General features: G+C 31.7%; 1 protein-coding gene across 4 annotated transcripts; it reads right to left on the bottom strand.

The window, feature by feature from the left end:
• Window positions 1-649: 649 nt before the first annotated feature.
• Window positions 650-19,961, bottom strand: LOC127712257 (mitochondrial enolase superfamily member 1-like). Of its 4 annotated transcripts, none has more exons than XM_052218602.1 (16): window positions 19,820-19,961; window positions 18,465-18,567; window positions 13,610-13,725; window positions 11,554-11,640; window positions 10,709-10,735; window positions 9,632-9,672; window positions 8,966-8,997; window positions 8,305-8,343; window positions 7,576-7,658; window positions 7,264-7,298; window positions 6,476-6,563; window positions 5,381-5,515; window positions 3,968-4,139; window positions 3,542-3,641; window positions 2,690-2,771; window positions 650-1,790 (listed from the first exon to the last, which is right to left on the bottom strand). In XM_052218602.1, the coding sequence occupies exons 1-16, from the start codon at window positions 19,919-19,921 to the stop codon at window positions 1,677-1,679; spliced, it is 1,356 nt and encodes a 451-aa protein (XP_052074562.1). In that variant the 5' UTR covers window positions 19,922-19,961; the 3' UTR covers window positions 650-1,676. The 4 variants fall into 4 exon arrangements, with proteins under 4 accessions (XP_052074562.1, XP_052074583.1, XP_052074572.1 ...); XM_052218623.1 differs by lacking the exon at window positions 18,465-18,567 and adding an exon at window positions 17,649-17,751; XM_052218612.1 differs by lacking the exon at window positions 18,465-18,567 and adding an exon at window positions 17,519-17,621.
• Window positions 19,962-19,979: the final 18 nt, after the last annotated feature.

Raw genomic sequence — 19,979 nt, 5'->3', positions numbered from 1 at the left:
ACTACATATACCATGAATGATTGTGTCAAGTTTGATTTAAATTGGCCCATTAGTTTCAGAGGAGAATTTTGTTTTACACCAGGCACTGGACGACAGATGTATGCCAAGTGATGAGATGAGCTTAAGGTGAGCAAAAAAAAAAAATAAATATAGACATTTACAGCATCAAAAGAGGGTATCTCTTTAAATGTTCCAAGACTAGTAAACATATCATTACACAGACATCTGATGTATGGCAGACAGACCTATACTTGTCAGAACAAATATACATACCAAATATTGTTGACATGTCATTCATAGCTACAGCTGCTACAGAGGAACAGACCTAATCATGTTAACCCAATCTTAACATTGCAGTGTGAAAGTGAGGCAAAGGCCACATGACATATCAGATAGACATACATGTATACTGATACTCTGAAAACATAACCTGACCAGTGAAATGAAAGTGGGGTCATGGTTACCTTACATATGTCAGATGGATCAACTCATACTTGTCCACATAATACCCATTTTTGACCTTCAAAGGAATACCTGAATCACATCTTACATGCAGGATCATGCAGGCTTAATAGAGACAGAGTCTTAAAAAACAAGATCAAACAGCTCTCATTTTCACTCTAGAATCACTGAAATAAAGCTACACCAATAAATATATTATTGTTTATTTTGATTCGTGTAAAAATTTCATATAAAAATAAATAATTAATAACAATCAACAACAACCTCTGTATATTACGGGAAAAAAAAAATGCATCTGTTACAGGGTATAATGAAACTATACTATTGCATAATCTTTAAATCAAAGTTTCCTTCACCAAACAAAAACAAAATCAATCCATAATTTGTTAGCCCCTTTCTGTATAAATATGGCAAACTCTTATCCCATAACTTAATTTATAAAAATGATTACATACCTCATAAAGAATATGGTTTACATAATGATGGAATTCTCCCAAAAAAGTAGGCATTCAAAAATAAAATAACTATGGCAGCAACTTGGTAAATACAGTCAGATATAATTATGGATGATTTAGAACAAAATTAAGTACCAAGAGGCTGAAAGAAGCTTAAACCACTCAACTGTGTAATGCTGACCATGAATACAGTCAAGTTTGCTTTATACGAATTAAAATTTTCAAAGAAAAAAGCTTTTCCAAAGTAATTTTAAATAAGGTCTTAACTGTTCCCTAAATAATACTGCTGAAAAGATTTGCAGTAATTCACAATGTTTCTACCTGTATAAAACTTAATCTGAATTTGATGTCTGTTTAATTTGCCTGGTTACTAATCTTTTTAAATTTATGCATGTACTTAAAATGAAATGTGACACTGTATTATTTCAAGTATTTCCATATATCTTTTAAACATTGATTAAACCTATAAATTCAAAAGATGTAATGCTATTTTACCTAGTGTAAACTACAGTCTGATTTAATGTGTATTGCACAATTTCAAATTGGATAATATTATAAAAAAGGTTAAAAATGCCATATGAAAAATATCAACAATCTATGTTTCTGAGACATAAAACATAAAATGAGCTAAAGGCTGTCTGTATCTGTTATAACAGAAATTATAATCAACCAAAAGTTGACTGAATATAAAGAGATCAAACAGTCAACTTTAGTCTTTTATATTACAGTAGTTAAAACTACACATCAGATTGAAGTCAATTACACATCAGGTTCAAATGTACCATCAGCAAACATTCTCTGCCACTCACTTCCCATTGGATATTCAAACTGTTTAATGGCTTCTTCTTTAACACCAACCAAATATCCTGGAACCTGAAATGATATCAAAAGATGAAATAATGAAACCTTTTAACGTTAGTGGCAACATTCATTATGCATGTACAAAATGTTTTTCTTGCCCATGAGACAGCTCTTACTTATCTATGTTTCTTGCAAGTAGTTGACAAACTCAAATGTCTTGCTGGCTGCAATATTAGAATTTTAATAGCAAAATTGAACTTTCAAGGCCAAAAGACATATGTCAAATGAACATTTGCTCCTTGAAACCAATACTCATACCAAATAGAGCTAAGCTGTCATTTATAGTTACAGAGGAAAAGACCTATTCCTGAAACTTAACCTGATCACAGGAGTATAAAATTAAGGTCAAGATCATTTGACATATGTAAGACAAAAATGTATTCCACGCAACCAATCTGCATACCCAATATCATTTATCTATTATGTACAGTTACTGTGGAATAGACTTCATCCTGAAAACTTAACTGATCACCAGTGTTTGAAATCAAGGTCAAAGTCACATATGTACCACAAATATATATTCCATGCAACCAATTTACATACCAAATATTTTTGACTGTACAGTAACTGAGAAATAAACTTCATTCTGGAAACTAACCCAATCCACATACCATTTTCTGACCTCATCCTGTAAACTAAGCCTGACCATAAAAAAGAATTCAAGGTCAGGTGACAGTGTTTGGTAAAGTATCATCATGAGCTACCTCATTACTAGTTATAAAGGCAGTTTCTTTTTGAATACTATTTAAAACTGGAGTTATATAGTGTGATGATGATGATTTTATTGTGTTTTATACTATCAATTTCAAATGAACTCAATGAGTGTTACAAGCTCCTTTGAGCCTAAAGACTTTGGCCAGTATGATATATTCCATCAATATGCAGAATAATTGTGAAAGCCATAAACTTACTGTAGGTACTACGTAACAACCATTCTTTATTTTAACAGGTGCTTCCATATGTTCATGTAAATGATCAGCATATTCTATCATTCTGAAAATAAAATCAAAGGAGATATTTATTTAATCATATCAATAAATTTTTACTTAGTGGTTGTATGAAAATCTAACAAATAAACAAGGTAAAATTTTCACCTATTTTAAGCACCATTTCCTTAAATAATCAAAATGCCTTTTGACAAGAGCAAATGACATTGACGGGTATTTTTGTGAAACAGTATAGTGGTTAAGGTTTTTGGTAAATCAGTTCAGAAAATGACCTTCTTCTAAGTAATTTTCATGTTCAATTAAGCGAGAATGAGAGATGTGAAGTAAACATCAACGAGACCAAATAACATACAAATCAAGATGTATAACACAACCATCAAAGATCTGCCATCCATACCAAATTCACTTTAGAACAAAAATAATTCAGATATAAATAAGTAAAGAAGTTTGCTGACAAGGTTCCTGACTTTGACAGGCAAATGAACATGTGTGTGTATCTGGGGTGTTTAACAAGTTTTCTTGGCCTTCAATCCTTCCTTTTGAAATTTACATCAGTCCATTAAGGTAACATTTTACAATGACTTAAAATCAGTTGTAACTGTTAGAAATCCATTACTGGCTTACTCTGAATATAAAACAAGGAGATGTGGTAGGATTGCAATGAGATTTTTACACATCCTCTAGAGATCAAATGATGACAATGTAGACCTTAGTGACACATTACTAAACATCTGCAAAGTCATCCTTTAACATAAATGATTTTTTACTTGAATATTCCTCCATTTTCTTAATCCTCAATATATAAGGTATACAGACCTGTTTTTTAAAGAGCAACCAACTGATATGTAGTCAAATATGGATAAATGTTGTACTAGTTCACACAGACCTACACCACCAGCATGGGGACAAACTGGAACTGAAATCGTAAAATATTCATAGCATGTAAATATGTCTACTAGGGAATATACTAGAAAGGAAGTTATACTCTTTGTTAATACTATTCTGCACCTTCAAATTATTGCTATGATAGGGCTGAAATCTAAAATTTTAATCACATTCAATTTTACTATCAGAATTCTTATCATAAACATCCTAAAAAGTCCTTAAATCAATTTGATTGAGTTTATAAAAAGAAAAATCTAGTTTTTTTAAACTGATTGTCATTCTGGAAACTGGATATCCTTCCCAAAGAAGTTCATATTGTTATAGTAGCCCATCTACATTATATGAAAATATACTAACTGTTATATTTTGCTGCCATTAGAATAATTGCTATACATTCATTAACACCACCCACTCTACAGGCATCAATCTGACAATACTGCATAGCCTTGCCCTTCAGAAACTGTTTAAACATTACTCTGTTTTGACAATGTTCTCCTGTTGCAACAGCAATACCAAGAGGGTTCAATGCCTGAAATAAATTAAGTAAAAATATCAGTCTTATGCTTCTACACCAATCAAGAGAAATTAAAGCCTGTAATATTGAAATATTCAATGATTCCTATATCCCCAGCTGTTTGGGATTGCCTCAACCAAAGAGCAGTTCAGCCTATAATCATAAGAACTAGTCAAATTGTCTATCCACAGTTGTTTGTTACAATACAATATATACATGACCCATTGTTTGTGCAATAGTCCACCATCAACAATGATACATCTCATGGACATTTGTCGCCATTACTGCCCATCTTAGATTGTCCCGTAAAATTTTTACGTCATAAGAGATTAATGGGGAATGTGTCCATGGGACACAGATGATGCATATAACGTTATATAGGGACATAACTCAAGAACGGTATAAGTGACAATATCCAAATTGATCTGAGTTTTGTGGTAATAAGCATTGTGTATAAGTTTCATAACATTTGGTTGAGGCAAACTTAAGTTACAGAATAGCAACAAAAAATTCGGCTTTTTTTCCATTTGTAAAGGAGCATAAGTCTAGAACTGTAAAAGTGACACCACCAAAATTCAAACTTGATCTGTGTTTTGTGATAATAATCTTTGTGTATAAGTTTCCTTATATTTTGTTGAGGCAAACTTAAGTTAAAGAACGGAAACGAAAAATTCAGCAATAAGGGGCATAACTCTAGACAGTTAAAAGTGACGCCACCCAAATTCAAACTTGATCTGTGTTTTTTTTGTAATAAGCATTATGTATATGTTTCATAATATTTGGTTGAGGCAAACTAAAGTTAGAGAACGGAAACCAATTTCGGGACGTATGGAGGTACCGATGGTTGGATGTACAGACGGACAAGGGTGAAACTTAATGCCCCCTCCGCTATGACCGGGCATAAAAATGTGTCGCAACAATGAAAAAGTGATTGTTGTATGATGTGCTGCAAAATCTCTGGTCATGGATTGCAGATTCTGATATAGGGATAACGTCTATTTATGCATTCCTAATGGATAGCAGCATGGCTTTAAACATCATCAGTATTTGTGGATTCCTCTATCCACATTCCCCAATGTTTTATATTTACTTTAGCAATAGCAGTACAGCCCATAACATCATCAGGATTTGTTGAATCTTCTATCCCTCAATATATTTATGATAACTTTTCCAATTGAACCATTGTCAATACCATCATTTTATCATCATTAAGGATAGCTTAATTAGTTTCTCTATTCACAATAATTTATGCTTACCTCAGCAATAGCAGCATGGCCCATAATATCATCTGGATTTGTGGGTTCCTCAATCCATAATGGTTTATATGGAGCTAACTTTTTCATCCAATCAATAGATTCCTGTACTTCCCATTTCTGATTAGCATCCACCATCTGTAAATTAGGTTCACAATTATTAAAATTGAGAATGGAAACGGGGAATGTGTCAAAGAGGTAACAATCCAACCAAAGAGCAGAAAACAGCCCAAGGCCACCAATGGGTCTTCAACACAGAGAGAAAATCCTGCACCCGGAGGCAGGCTTCAGCTAGCCCCTAAATAAAAATGTGTACTAGTTAAGAGAAAATGGACAGTACACTAAACTCTGAAACATATAGATGAACCAAAATTAAAAAAAACATACAAGGCTAACAAAGGCCAGAGGTTCCTGAATTGGGACAGGTGCAAAAATGCGGTGGGGTTAAACATGTTTTGTGAGATCTCAACCCTCCCCCTATACCTCTAGCCAATGTAGAATAAACAAACACATAGCAATACACACAGCAAAACTCAGTTTAAAGGAAGTCCGGGTCTGATATTAAACAAATGTAATATAGGGATTTGTTAACCTAATTAAAACAATGGCAAGAAAGTTGCAGTTAAAACTCTACTAAAAACATTTAAATGATATCATATCTGAAGTTTAAGAACTGCACAATAATTAAGTTATGATGAAAATGTGTTGAAAAATCCATGCAAACTTTTAAATGACTGCATGTAGCAAATATATATAAACAACTTTTATATTCATTATTATGTAGGCGACTAGAAATCCATTCAACCAGGGGAGATAACTTTAAAATAAAAATTACTAACATACTTTTGCAATATTTATATATTTCTACATTCTTTAAAATGCTAACATTTTGAAATAGGATCTATTATTTCAGAAAATTCAGGTCTTGTGGCAGAGGTATAGTTGTTTATAGGAATGAATTTATTAATACCAAACATAAAAAAAAACCTTGCAATTACTACATTTTCAAACTGAGTCAATCTAGAAATCCAATTTAAAAATGAGAAAAAATCTCTTTCAAAACATATATGGATGCTATGCTATTGTTTTGTGACTCACCCATAATCTATCATATCCAATTGTTTCTCTGAAGATTTTGGCCCTTCTGATATCATCTTCAATATCTCCTCCAACTTTCATTTTAAATCTTAAAGTAATTAAAATAATGTATTTAAAAACTTGCATTCAATAACTATAAACCTTTCTTCAAGAATAAAATAACTATCTTAATTCATTTTTTGTAGGTCTCTTAAGGAAAACAACATAATGATAGTTAAGTGTATACACCATTCAATGATTTTGTTTAAAGCTTTCAAAAGGGCTGACAATAATTTAATAAATGATATATCAGTTTGCACTTTTTAAAAGACACGTCTTATCTACAATAAATAGTTATCAAAGGTACCAGGCTTATAATTTTGATAAGCCAGACGCGCGTTTCGTCTACATAAGACTCATCAGTGACCCTCCGACTTCAAGCTTCGTAGAAGGGGTGAGCAGCTGAGACATCCAGTACACTGCCCTTTTCCTACATTTTGAATATCTAAAATACATACCCTATCATATATTTAAAAATATATATATATATATTTATAGCTATCATGATTAGGCTATTTCATGGAGAGTAAATAGATTTGACAAATATCTGAAGCATTTATGACAGTATTGGTGTGAAAAAAATGTACATCTGATTAGTTTCAGATACTTATGATATAATCATCTACATTGGCATCTTATGACATCACTGATATATTGTGTCCTAACACAAATGAATTAAAAAGCACTATGACCAGCTAACAACACATGTACTATCTACAGTCTACATACTAAAACCATAATGATCTTACCTCTCCATTCCTTGACTAATCGCTTCAGTTGCCAACTAAAACATAAATACAAAGGCCTTTTCAAGATACTTTTATAGGCTATTGAAATAGATATTTCAAAATGTATTTCTGAAATTTTCAGATTTCACTTCCAAGGGCACAGTAGTTGAAATCTTTTTTTATTAAATCATAATGAATGTTCTCATATTTTAATGGTCCTCTTCTACAATAATTACATTATTCGAAAGCCCTCAGCTTTTTTTCATTGTTCATGTTTTTGTTTATTTATTTTCTATAGTGGGAGATTCAACTAAAATGAAAGCATGAATATACCTTTCTGATCTTGTCATCTGGATAATCTAACCAACCACATGATGTTGTGTAAGCTGGAAAACCTGCACTTTTCAGTTCAGCCTCTAAAACAAAACTTACCAGATTTATTTTATGTTATATTAGTATAAATATTAGAAGGAAAGTTAATAAGATTAGATTTATATTACATATTTTCGTAATAAGTTTTATATCATTCATAAGATGCATGTAATATAATGTTTTATTTCATAAAAACTGTCCTTTTCTTTGTTATTTTTCACATAGAACAGTAAGTCAAAATTCAACTGAATGTACTATTTCCTATTATGCCAAATAGAAAGCAGAGACATTCTGTCTGTGAAATTTTAATATTCAAATCCCATTTTCAAATGTAAAGTTACAATTTAACTGAATGTACATGTACTATTTAAATTATGCCTAATAGAAGGCAGAGAAATTCAAATTTCAATATTTAAATCCCAGTTTCAAATGTAAAGAAGTTCTGACACACACAATGAAACCTTTATTTACAGTATTCCATGGATAATTATGACTTCAAATTTAAATGCTGTTAGTACTTATTTCAAGACAGTAAACCAAAAATATTGCTGTAGCTAAAAAGTTTATCAAAAAGTAGGATGATAAACAAATTTCAACCAAGGTTCTACATAATCTGATATTATACCAGAATTGCTATCATTTGACCTCAACACTAAGATCACCTCATATATTTTATTAAATCATAATTACCTCTATCTGCCTTTCCAGCTTGTCTTGATTTTAAAAGTTCTGAAAGTATAGATCTTATTATCATATTCAGTAATATTAATACTAAATACCATGAAGTTTAACACATTTTTTTATAGATACATGTTCCTCTCACTGATGCATCCTAACATCCATCAAGTTATATGATTGGTCACTTAGTATCTGAAAACTTATCTCTGATGTAATAGACGTCACCGAAATATAAAATATTGGTCAAATTTGCATAATTTTTTATGGTGACTGTCACTCCCCTAGATGCATCCTTACACCAAGTTGTATGGTTCAGATTCAAAATCAATAAAGACTGAATTATTGGTTGTTTGACCTTCATCTAATATAACATGGACAGTCTTTCAAAATTTTATGGCTGTATATCAAGTAATCTGAGAACTAGTTGAGGATTTGAATGTGGTCAGGGACATCCATGTGTACATGTATGTGACACAGATGATATTCTATCTAAACTAAAAACCTCTTCCTTTCAAAAAGTTATGTTCCTACATTATAACTGAACTGAACTATCAAATTTTGGTTGTATATTCTTTCAATCTAACTAAACTTTAATATCTTGTCCTGATTTTAGTGAAAAAGCAATCCTATTTCCCTTTTAACTATGCTACAGAAAGAATAAATTCCATCGTACCTATTGCTTCCTGTTTTGTTAATGCATCCTCCCTGTAATTAAAAAAAAATTCAGTAAATGTCTGTTTACAAAATATATGGAACACTTACAATTCTCTTCTAGGGCTGATTACTCAGGGGAAAATTTTAAGTAATACTTATTATACATAATGAAATAGCATTCTATCATTGAGACTTAGATTAAGGGGAGACTAATTTAACAATGCTGGGATATGTGTTTAACCTATGGATAAAAACAGTTTTGCGAATAGATGCTTAATGTTTATTTAGGAAATGAATCTTCCTTAATGATGAACAATTTGTGCTTTAAATAGAAATGACCTTGTTCAAAGATAAATCAGAAGTGAGATGTGCCCCTCTAGCTTGAAGTCTCTTCTTAAATGTAAATATGCCTTAAATATGAATATTTTTTTTAGTAAATTTTGGTTATTGTGATTTCTATTTGCACATTTTCCCAAATACTTTATACTTGAGCCATGGTTTACCAAAAATAATCTAATGAAATAATTGTCATTTGTTAAAGTACATTTGTATATTTCACAATTTCATTACCAAAAATTCACATTTGAAGTTTTACATACATGTTTGATCATCAGAAACACTGTATTTTCACAGATCAACAGTTGTAAATAGTAATAGAAGAATGAGTGACCTTGAGAACACTTACATGTATCTGAAATCAATGGTTGAAACAAGCTTCTCTGGTTCCTGTCAAAATAAACATAACATTCATTACCTGCACAAACAGATATATCTATGTGCATCTACAAGTCAGAATCCTCCTCTGTATTTGTCTTATGTCATATATTAATTTTGTAAAATGATACATGTATTTGGAGAATTGGGGTTGATGGCATTGATTGTTCCTGTTTTATTTTTTCACAACATTTATAGACTACTGAGGTTATTTTTGTGGTGCGGTTGCTGTCTCATTGAAGTTTACCAAACGTCTCCTTTTATTCATATTCAAACCAAAAAAGTAACTTGTTAACTCATCTGGTACATAGGATCATTGTTAACACTTGCATTCACTTTATGTCCATTTTCGTCAGACATCTGTTTATATACTATAACAAGTTTCCTTATCTCCTTTGAAACTATATTGCTAAAGTGAACCAAATTTGGAGGGCCTAATGTATTTTTTCTTCTTTTTTTTATTGAGGAGAAAAGCATGGCCTCAAGACAATTGCTAGAGGAAATTGAATGGTCACATTCTCTTCTTCTCTGTAACTATATGGCTAAATCTTTTATACCATTTCAGGAATGATGACTGGGATAACCCCTTACTGGGAAGTAAATGAGAATTGCATATTACACCAACATACCAAATTTATTTGAAATCCTAGCACAAAAAGATGATTTTTAAAATTTGTGATTTTTTAACAAAAAAATAAAGATGTCAACACAAATTTGACACCAGGAATCAATTTGGATAGCATATTATACCTGCTTATTAATTTTCATTGAAATCCTCACACCAAAAATGTTTCTCAAATTTGTGATTTTCTAACAAAAACTAAGTTTAGTTGAATTTTTCCAATTTCCACAAAAATCAAAATGATCTTTCATAAATAGATATGATGACAGTGCATAAATATTAAGAAAATTTGTTGAGGCAATCTTAACTTATGGTACATGTAGGACATAGAAGTGTTGATGAACGCAGAGAGGCAGAGTTACTACAATAGGGCAACCTGACTTGTCCATATAATAAAAATAACAGTATTAACATTATATACATTACCATATCTGCAAGAAGTTTCCACAAAGGCTGAAACAAAAGCAAGACAAAAATTAGATAGTTGTCAAATTCGAAAAGCAGACAAATTATCAGAAACAAACTCATGTGATTAGAAATAATTCATATTTAAGTTTTCATGTAAACTGGCAGTAGAAGAACCTAATCAATAGTAAATATGAGTTCAGTACCAGCTGCTTAGAGTAATAGAAAATGTAATTATAATGATCTGCAATGCTTCACCTTATCTATAGTAACTGTGTCATGAAATAGAAGTTCCTTTATAATATAAGTTCCAAGTGGAAGATTTAATATTCTGTAATATAATTTCCACCGGAACAAATATTACAGTATTTGTTCCTATTGAATCCTAACCGAATAAAGGGTATAAAATATTTGTTCCAAGTGGAAAAGATATCATTGCATTGTTTATTACAAAGGTTCCAGGGGAACTTCTGTTAGACGGAACAAATATACGTTGACAATTGCATGTGATATGTAAAGTACAAAATAATAGGTTAAAAGACTTAATGGGGAACCAATCAATCGTGACAAAACGATTCTCAACAGATAAGATGTAATGCATTTAAAAAAAATCCATTTTAAATTAGAGCGCTTTTGAAATCATAATTGCACATACAAAACAGTTAGTCTCAACTATTAAAGGTAAACATTTGCAGTTAATTTGACCTCAGTTTAATTTTGGCAGCTACTAATATTTCAGATAGCTCTTTTTGTGAAATCAAATACATCTGACCAACTGCAATATATAAACATCTATACAATTGATTCATTTAATTTGTGTTCTAAGATTTGCTAATATAACAGCAAAATATATAAATAACACTCACCTTCCCTTCCATTTTAGCCCATAAATCCCATATTGCATTAACAATGGCTGCTGTAGCTAGATGCGTTACACCCTTTTCTGGTCCTAACTGAAAAAAAAAATGAAATGGACCATATGTTTTCAGTTGCATGATTTCTGGTCTATTTGATTAATATCTATGTCTTGAACTTTGACCTCAGAATGATAGAATGATATTAAATTCAAAAGTGGGTGGGTGCTGGCAAGCTAATGTTTGGCGTGATACTTGTAAAATGTCTATGAATTTATCATATGATGAAGCTCCATAGGGCGAGTGAGAGGGCCAGCTCCACCACCTCTTCCTGAATCCGCCTCTGGTGGTACTGAGATTAAAGCACAAAACAAAATAGTTAAGGATAAGCACTTAATTAAATGATAATAGCTTTAAACAAATGACAAAAACATCAAAACATCAACTATAACAATATGAAACAAGAATGTGTCCATAGTACACGGATGCCCCACTCGCACTATAATTTTCAATGTTGAGTGGACCGTGAAATTTGGGTCAAAACTCTAATTTGGCATTAAAATTAGAAAGATCATATAGGGAACATGTGAACAAAGTTTCAAGTTGATTGGACTTCAACTTCATCAAAAACTTCCTTGACCAAAAACTTTAACCTGAAGAGGGACAGACGGACGGACGAACGAACGGACAAACGAACGAACGGACGCACAGACCGAAAAACATAATGCCCCTAGGTGGGGCATAAAAATACTGCTGCAAATTTCAAGTTGCTTTATAAATAACTGTGAGATGAAATCGTAAACACATGCATATTTAACTTACTGAAAAATATACACTCCATATAAATATGGATCCAATTAGGCATTACCATCAAGGAAAGGAAGTCAATAATGAGAAAAGAAGTCCTTTCAATTTGTCATAAATTTTGGTATAAAGATTTCCAAGGTTAAAAAAAAGATAGATCACTCGCTTTTAACTAGGGATGTCAATGAAAACTCGAGTATCACTCAGTAGAACCAAGTATCGAATACCAAAATGATACTCAGATAATTGGTTTCCTGTTAGAATGTTGTGGCCTTCTTTATATCTAATTGATTATTTTAAGAACACCTCTAAGGAAATTAAAAAGTAATCTTTGATTAAAAATTACAATTAAAATATCTTTCGAATGTTTGTGTTATTGTCATTAAAAATTCTTCCGAAAAAGGTGGGCTATGCACCAGAGCAGCTTTTTTTGGCTTTTAGCATGTTTAGTGCCTTAGCCATTCCATCATATCTGTACCTTCAGAGCAAATATTTTCATCTGCAGGACTGTTAGTTAAGTAACAAAGTTGAGAAACCGAATATGCCTAGAAAAGTTGACAAGATCATATTTCTAATACATTTGTAGCACCCTGTGGTGACCCTCAGAGAATGTATCATTATATGTGTTTAATTGATGATTACCGAATACTGTTGTTTGATCTGATTTGACTTTGTAATCATTTTTCAAAAGGTGTTTATTAAATAATAGATTATATTATTGTTTACATAATTAGTTCATGTAGTAAATGAGCTATTAATTATGATATAAAATTCTTTGGACTTTATATTGTCCTAGATGATAATGTTGAGGGTTTTACGTCCATTAAACAACAACCCCAAATACGTAAAATATGTACAATTTTGTGTTTCCATTTTGAAGATATTTTTTACAAGCGAGTACTTGAGTATCGCTTGCTGAAGCAAACTAGTACTCAATTAGTAATACTTCAGCGAGTTGAAATCCCTACATTTAACATTGGCATGAGTAAGAGTTGAAATCCCTGTGTTTATTGAGTGTCAGCCATGTCATTATGTGTATCCTGATACTATATAAAAATAAGGAGATGTGATATGATTGCCAATGAGACATCTATCCACCGAAGTTCAAATGAAGTGGAAATAAGCAATTATAGGCAACCGTATGGCCCTCAACAATGAGAAAAACCTATACCGCATGGTCGGCTATACTCCTCTTATACAAAATGTATTATAGTGAAATGTATAAGCTTATTCAAAATATACCTAGCTGTTAAAGTTGACTTACCCATCTGATTTGGTCTTCACTACATATAGACTGCCAGAATTGTCCAAAATCTCCAAAAATATCAGCTAATTTCTGTCCAACTACCAGCTTTTTGAAGGCTTCTACAGCACAACAGACTGAAAATAAAACATTGGAGAAATGAACTTTTTATAATGTAATTAACAAATAATTTTCATGGATTACTAGTTTTCACTATTCATGTAACAAAAGAACAATCAATTATAATGCTTGAAAACTGTATTCATACTAGAATTCATAGAACAACATTATAAAACCATGAAATGAGTGTACCCGGTATGTTTCATAAGCAGAATAAAAAGTTTTTAAGACTTGTAGCTAAAAGCAAACGTGCTTATTTATATCTGTGATAAGCTAAAACAGTTATACAATGAAAAAGAGTGAAGTGGGGAGAGATTGCATATACTAAAGCAGATATTTTTTATGGATTTGTGATTAAAAATTAAGAAAAGGGGAACAAAATTTCAAGTAACAAAACAATAGAACTTGTTATTAGCTGTACCAGTTTTTTAATTTATCATAAGCCAAGAACAGAATAAAATGCTTCGCTGGGCGCAGCTTGATACGACCGCAGAGGTCGAACCCTGAACAGTTGGGGCAAGTATGGACACAACACTCAAGCTTGATACAGCTCTGAATTTGGATTGTGATTAAATATTTGACACAGCATAGGTTTCTGACACAGAAAGAATGTGGTCTAAGAACTTCAATTTTTTTAATTTACCTATTATGGTCCAATGTCCAAAATCAAAATACATGGTTAGATTCAGCATATCAAAGAACCTCATATATTCAATTTTTGTTGAAATCAAACAAAGTTTAATTTTGGACCCCAACTTGGACAAACTTGAAAACTGGTCCCATAATCAAAAATCTAAACACATGTTTAGATTCAGCATATCAAAGTACCCCAAGAATTCAATTTTTGTTAAAATCAAACTAAGTTTAATTTTGGACCCTTTGGACCTTAATGTAGACCAATTTAAAAAACGGGACCCAAAATTAAAAATCTAAAAACACGGTTAGATTTGGCATATCAAAGAACCCCAATAATTCAATTTTTGATGAAATCAAACAAAGTTTAATTTTGGACCTTTTGACCTCAATATGAACCAATTTGATAGCGGGCCCAAAAAATAAAAAATCTAAATACATGGTAAGATTCAGCATATCAAAGAACCCCATATATTCAATTTTTGTTGAAATCAAACAAAGTTTAATTTTGGACCCCAATTTGGACCAACTTGAAAACTGGGCCAAAAATCTAAAATCTAAATACATGTTTAGATTCAGCATATCAAAGAACCCCATATATTCAATTTTTGTTGAAATCAAACAAAGTTTAATTTTGGACCCCAACTTGGACCAACTTGAAAACTGGGCCCATAATCAAAAATCTAAACACATGTTTAGATTCAGCATATCAAAGAACCCCAAGAATTCAATTTTTGTTAAAATCAAACTAAGTTTAATTTTGGACCCTTTGGACCTTAATGTAGACCAATTTAAAAACGGGACCCAAAATTAAAAATCTAAATACACGGTTAGATTTGGCATATCAAAGAACCCCAATAATTCAATTTTTGATGAAATCAAACAAAGTTTAAATTTGGACCCTTTTGACCTCAATATGAACCAATTTGATAGCGGGTCCACAAATAAAAAATCTAAATACATGGTTAGATTCAGCATATCAAAGAACCCCAAGAATTCAATTTTTGATGAAATCAAACAAAGTTTAATTTTGGACCCTTTTGACCTCAATGTGGACAAAGTTGATAACGGGGCCCAAAAATCAAAAATCTAAATACATGGTTAGATTCAGCATATCAAAGAACCCCATATATTCAATTTTTGTTGAAATCAAACAAAGTTTAATTTTGGACCCCGATTTGGACCAACTTGAAAACTGGGCCCATAATCAAAAATCTAAATACATGTTTAGATTCAGCATATCAAAGAACCCTAAAAATTCAATTTTTGTTAAAATCAAACTAAGTTTAATTTTGGACCCTTTTGACCTTAATGTAGACCAATTTGAAAACGGAACCAAAAATTAAGAATCTAAATACACGGTTAGATTCGGCATATCAAAGATCCCCAATAATTCAATTTTTGATGAAATTAAACAAAGTTAAATTTTGGACCCTTTGGACCTCAATGTGGACCAATTTAAAAACGGGGCCCAAAATCCAAAAACTTAATACACGGTTAGATTCAGCATATTAAAGAACCCCAAGAATTCAAGAATAAAATCCCATTGAAATTGATCAAGAAATAAGTAATTTATACGGAGTATCTTCTTTTGCACAATACTGTGCAATTGAATATTTCTTGCTATTGTGCAATACTGTACAATTGACAATTTCTTGCTATTGTGCAATATTGTGCTATTGGATATTTCTTGCTATTGCGCAATACTGTGCAATTGAAGATTTCTTGCTATTGCGCAATACTGTGCAATTGAAGATTTCTTGCAATTGTGCAATACTGTGCAATTGAAAATTTCTTGCTATTGCACAATACTTATTATATAATAATTTACACATCCTGTTTGGTGTGTATCTCCTACCATATCATTATTATTTGCTTTTAAATATTAATCAGAAATAACCAACTTAAAATGGAAAATTTTAAAAGAAAAAAAAAAGGAAAAAAAGAAAAAAAAAGAAACCCCCCCCCCCCCCAATTTTTTGAACCCCCTTATGATTCATCACCCCCAAACTCAATCCAAGCCTTCCCTTTGTGGTATGGTACCTTGCAGTACAATTTCAGAGAGATCCATACACTTGAACACAAGTTATTGTCTGGAAACTAGAAAAATGCTTATTTTTGGCCCCTTTTTGGCCCCTAATTCCTAAACGTTTCGGGCAATTACCCACAAACTCAATTCCAGCTTTCCCTTTGTGATATGGAACTTTGTAGTACAATTTCAGAAATATTCAAACACTTACACACAAGTTATTGTCATGAAACTAGAAAAATGCTTGTTTTTTGCCCCTTTTTTGGCCCCTAATTCCTAAAATTTTGAGGCAATTACCCCCAAAATCAATTACAGCCTTCCCTTTGTGATATGGAACCTTGTGGTACAATGTCAGAGAGATCCATACACTTACACACAAGTTATTGTCTGGAAGTTACAAAAATGCTTATTTTTGGCCCCTTTTTGGCCCCTAATTCCTTAACTGTTGGTACCATAACCCCCAAAATCAATCCCAACCTTCCTTTTGTGGTATTGAACCTTATGGTAAAATTTCATGGAGATCCATTCACTTAAACTAAAGTTAGAGTGCGAAAACCAATGTGTCTTCAGACGACGCCGGACGACGCCATACGACAACGACGACGACGACGACGACGACGACGACGACGACAACGACGCCAACGTCATACCAATATACGACCAAAAAATTTTCAATTTTTGCGGTCGTATAAAAATAAGGAGATTTGCTTCCCATGACACCTTCCAAAAACGATAGGAAAACAAAAGAAAAGCTTGACATAAATTTCGTGACTGTAGCATAAAAATTTAATTAAAAGAATTGATTGCTTCCATGCTTCTTACAAATAGTGCTTTGGTCAGCACTTTTGCACAAAAATCAAATTACAAAAAGAAGATATGGTTAGTCAATGCAAATCCATCACAGTATGGTATTCAGATTAAACTTTTGATATAACGATCACAATGATAGTATGTTTTTTACAGAAAACAAAGAACTTTGGTTTAATAAAGAACATGATTATAAAATGTGAATTTATTTGTGGTCCTCTGCTATTTAGAAAGTTATTAACCCTGTTCCATGCAAAGTAAAGTTAGTTTTCAAACTGATATACTGTATGTTCATGAATCATCCGGCTGGTACTGCAAAAAAAAAAGTTTTGTTTATGTACCTATGTGCGTTCCTCTACCGGCAGTAAAGGTTATACCATTTCCAGCAAAAGCAGAATCGGTAATCAGTGTTACATGGACACATGAATAATCTGGTGCCCTGTGCTGCAATAAAGGATTTATATATTGTACCTATTTCTGTGCCTTTACCAGCAGTAAAAGTTAAACCATTTCCAGAAAATGTGGAATCAGTAATTATTGTGACATATGAACATGATAAGTCTGGTTTTTTACACTGAAAATAAAAACAGAACAATAAATTGTAAACCATATATTCTTTTTAGGGAAAACTGTACAAAATTCTGTCCTTGAGAACATTTCAAATTCAACGATTTTCCTTATTAAGATAGGTCTAATGATCTACCATTTAAAAATGAAAGAATTTGTATTGTTTCATCATGTTCATTCCAAAACAAAAAATTTTGAGTTGAAAGTCATTTTTTAATTATTGGGATATAACCATAGCCTTTTAGGTATTTCTTTGTATCTTTCATTGCTTTCCAGATCTAACTAAGACAAAGGATTTGATTCAGATTGTATATCCCATTAAGTTGTTGTACAACTATTTCAATTACTATTTTCCCAATTAAAATCTTTTTGAGAAAATCTAACATTTTTTTAAGGAAAATCATCATTGTATTAATACATGTAATTATTTTTTATTCATTCTTTTGCGGTTTATTTGAGATAACTTAACAGCACTCTAAAGAAATTAACTTTACATATCAATAGTTTCAATACATGTATTAAAAAATAACAGGAATGAAATGGTTAAATAATTATAAAAAATTGTTTAATTTACATTTTTATGAAATCTGAAATGTTCACAAGTACAGAAAAATGTACAAGACATGATAAATAGCATATCATGCTTAACATCTATAAGTGTTCCTCAGCCAACAATGAATGTCATGCCTTGATAAAAAAAAACCATATCATGCTTAATACCTATATGTGTTCCTCTCCCAACAGTGAAGGTCATCCCTCGTCCCTCTATTTCACTGTCTGTCTTTACAGTAACGTATGCAAGAGAATAATCTGGGGATTTATGCTGAAAATAATTAAAATTTTGGCAGTTCACCTCAATAGCAATTTTTGAAGGTTGAGAATGTAAAACCATCAAACACACTTTGTTTTAATACTTAATGTATCACGATTTCATGTCCATTAAAAAATTCTGGTGGTCTTCTTTTAATAATCCTATATTTACACTATATCTTTATTTCATTGACAAGTTTTATTGCGTTATGCATGCATATTTTGCAGTGGTAAAAATTTAGTCAGTGTCACCAGTTATTGTGAAAATTGAACTAAATACTTCTTAGTTTATAATTATGAACAAATGTTAGATTAATTGGAGTTTGGTTTCTAAAGTGTAGTTAAACATTAGTAATTCAATGAAAAAAATAAGGTAAAATTATATATAAAAAAAACATCTTCAAATAATTACAACTGGTTATGCCCAAGGCCAAAATATTTGAAAGTCCAAAACCTTATACAGATGTTGAAGAGCTGACAAAACCCAACAGACACAAAAGTGATATCCAATTAAACCTTTACAAGAAATTATAACAATTCTTCCTGAGTGAGATTTCTGCTTTGAAAATTTACAAACTGATTTAATTTTGCTTTCAAAACAAATGGTATATAGTAGTAAACATATTTGATGTAGGTATGAAGTTTTTGGTAATCTGGTATGATAACTGAAAAATATATACGAATGTGCTCATTTCACCAAAATGTAAAGTGAAATTGTATCAGTATCAAAATTTTATCTAAATCCACTTCTGACTTTTATGCACAAGAGGAGGTACTGGTGCAGTCTTTCAAAAGCTGGTTTGAAGACTTTGATTGACTTGGTCCTGACCTCTTTTCCCGTCACGGTGTCAGATGGTTCCAGTCAACAACCATCTTATCAAATAATGACTGATTATACTGATGAGTGTGAGAACATTACAACTCTGACGAAAGGACAGTCAGACCATTTTAAGACAACACAAACCAGTTTGAAAGACTACTCTGGTCACTTAAAAAAATATGGACAGTTTTGAAAGACTTCTCAGACCAGCTTTGATGACTAGAAGACTACACAGCTAGCCCACCTATAAAGACAACTTACTTGTTACCTCTTAACACAGAGAAGTTCTTTGGACTTAATGCACAATTGACTATCAAGAATGATTGTAGTTTTGCAATGCTAAAAAGTTTTTGGTTTATAGAACTGGGACTAATATATTTATCTATTTGTCTCAGATTTGTATAAACTATTAAATTATATTTTAAAACTGTCATCACTAACTTACCATTGCATCAGATCCATCTTTCTCTAATGAAGTTGGAAATCGAATGTCTTTTACAATTAAATCAGTTATCCTAGTGGGAAGACTCATTCTTTCAACCAGCATACAACGCTGTTAAGCCAAAAAATAAAAGGGGGTGTGTCAAAATAAGTAAACTCCCGAA

Source organism: Mytilus californianus, unplaced genomic scaffold, assembly GCF_021869535.1.
Source record: "Mytilus californianus isolate M0D057914Y unplaced genomic scaffold, xbMytCali1.0.p SCAF_1, whole genome shotgun sequence".
In the NCBI taxonomy this organism is placed as follows: domain Eukaryota; kingdom Metazoa; phylum Mollusca; class Bivalvia; order Mytilida; family Mytilidae; genus Mytilus; species Mytilus californianus.
Note: the sequence above shows the minus strand (reverse complement) of the source record. Positions and strands in the feature narration are given on the sequence as shown.

Excerpts from the sequence above, each read along its gene's own strand:
- LOC127712257 (XM_052218602.1), bottom strand. The coding sequence starts at position 19,921 with ATGCTGGTTGAAAGAATGAGTCTTCCCACTAGGATAACTGATTTAATT. Across the intron at positions 8,344-8,965 it reads AACAAAACAGGAAGCAATAG|AACTTTTAAAATCAAGACAA; the intron begins GTACGATGGAAT and ends CTATACTTTCAG. Across the intron at positions 6,564-7,263 it reads ATTAGTCAAGGAATGGAGAG|ATTTAAAATGAAAGTTGGAG; the intron begins GTAAGATCATTA and ends AATTACTTTAAG.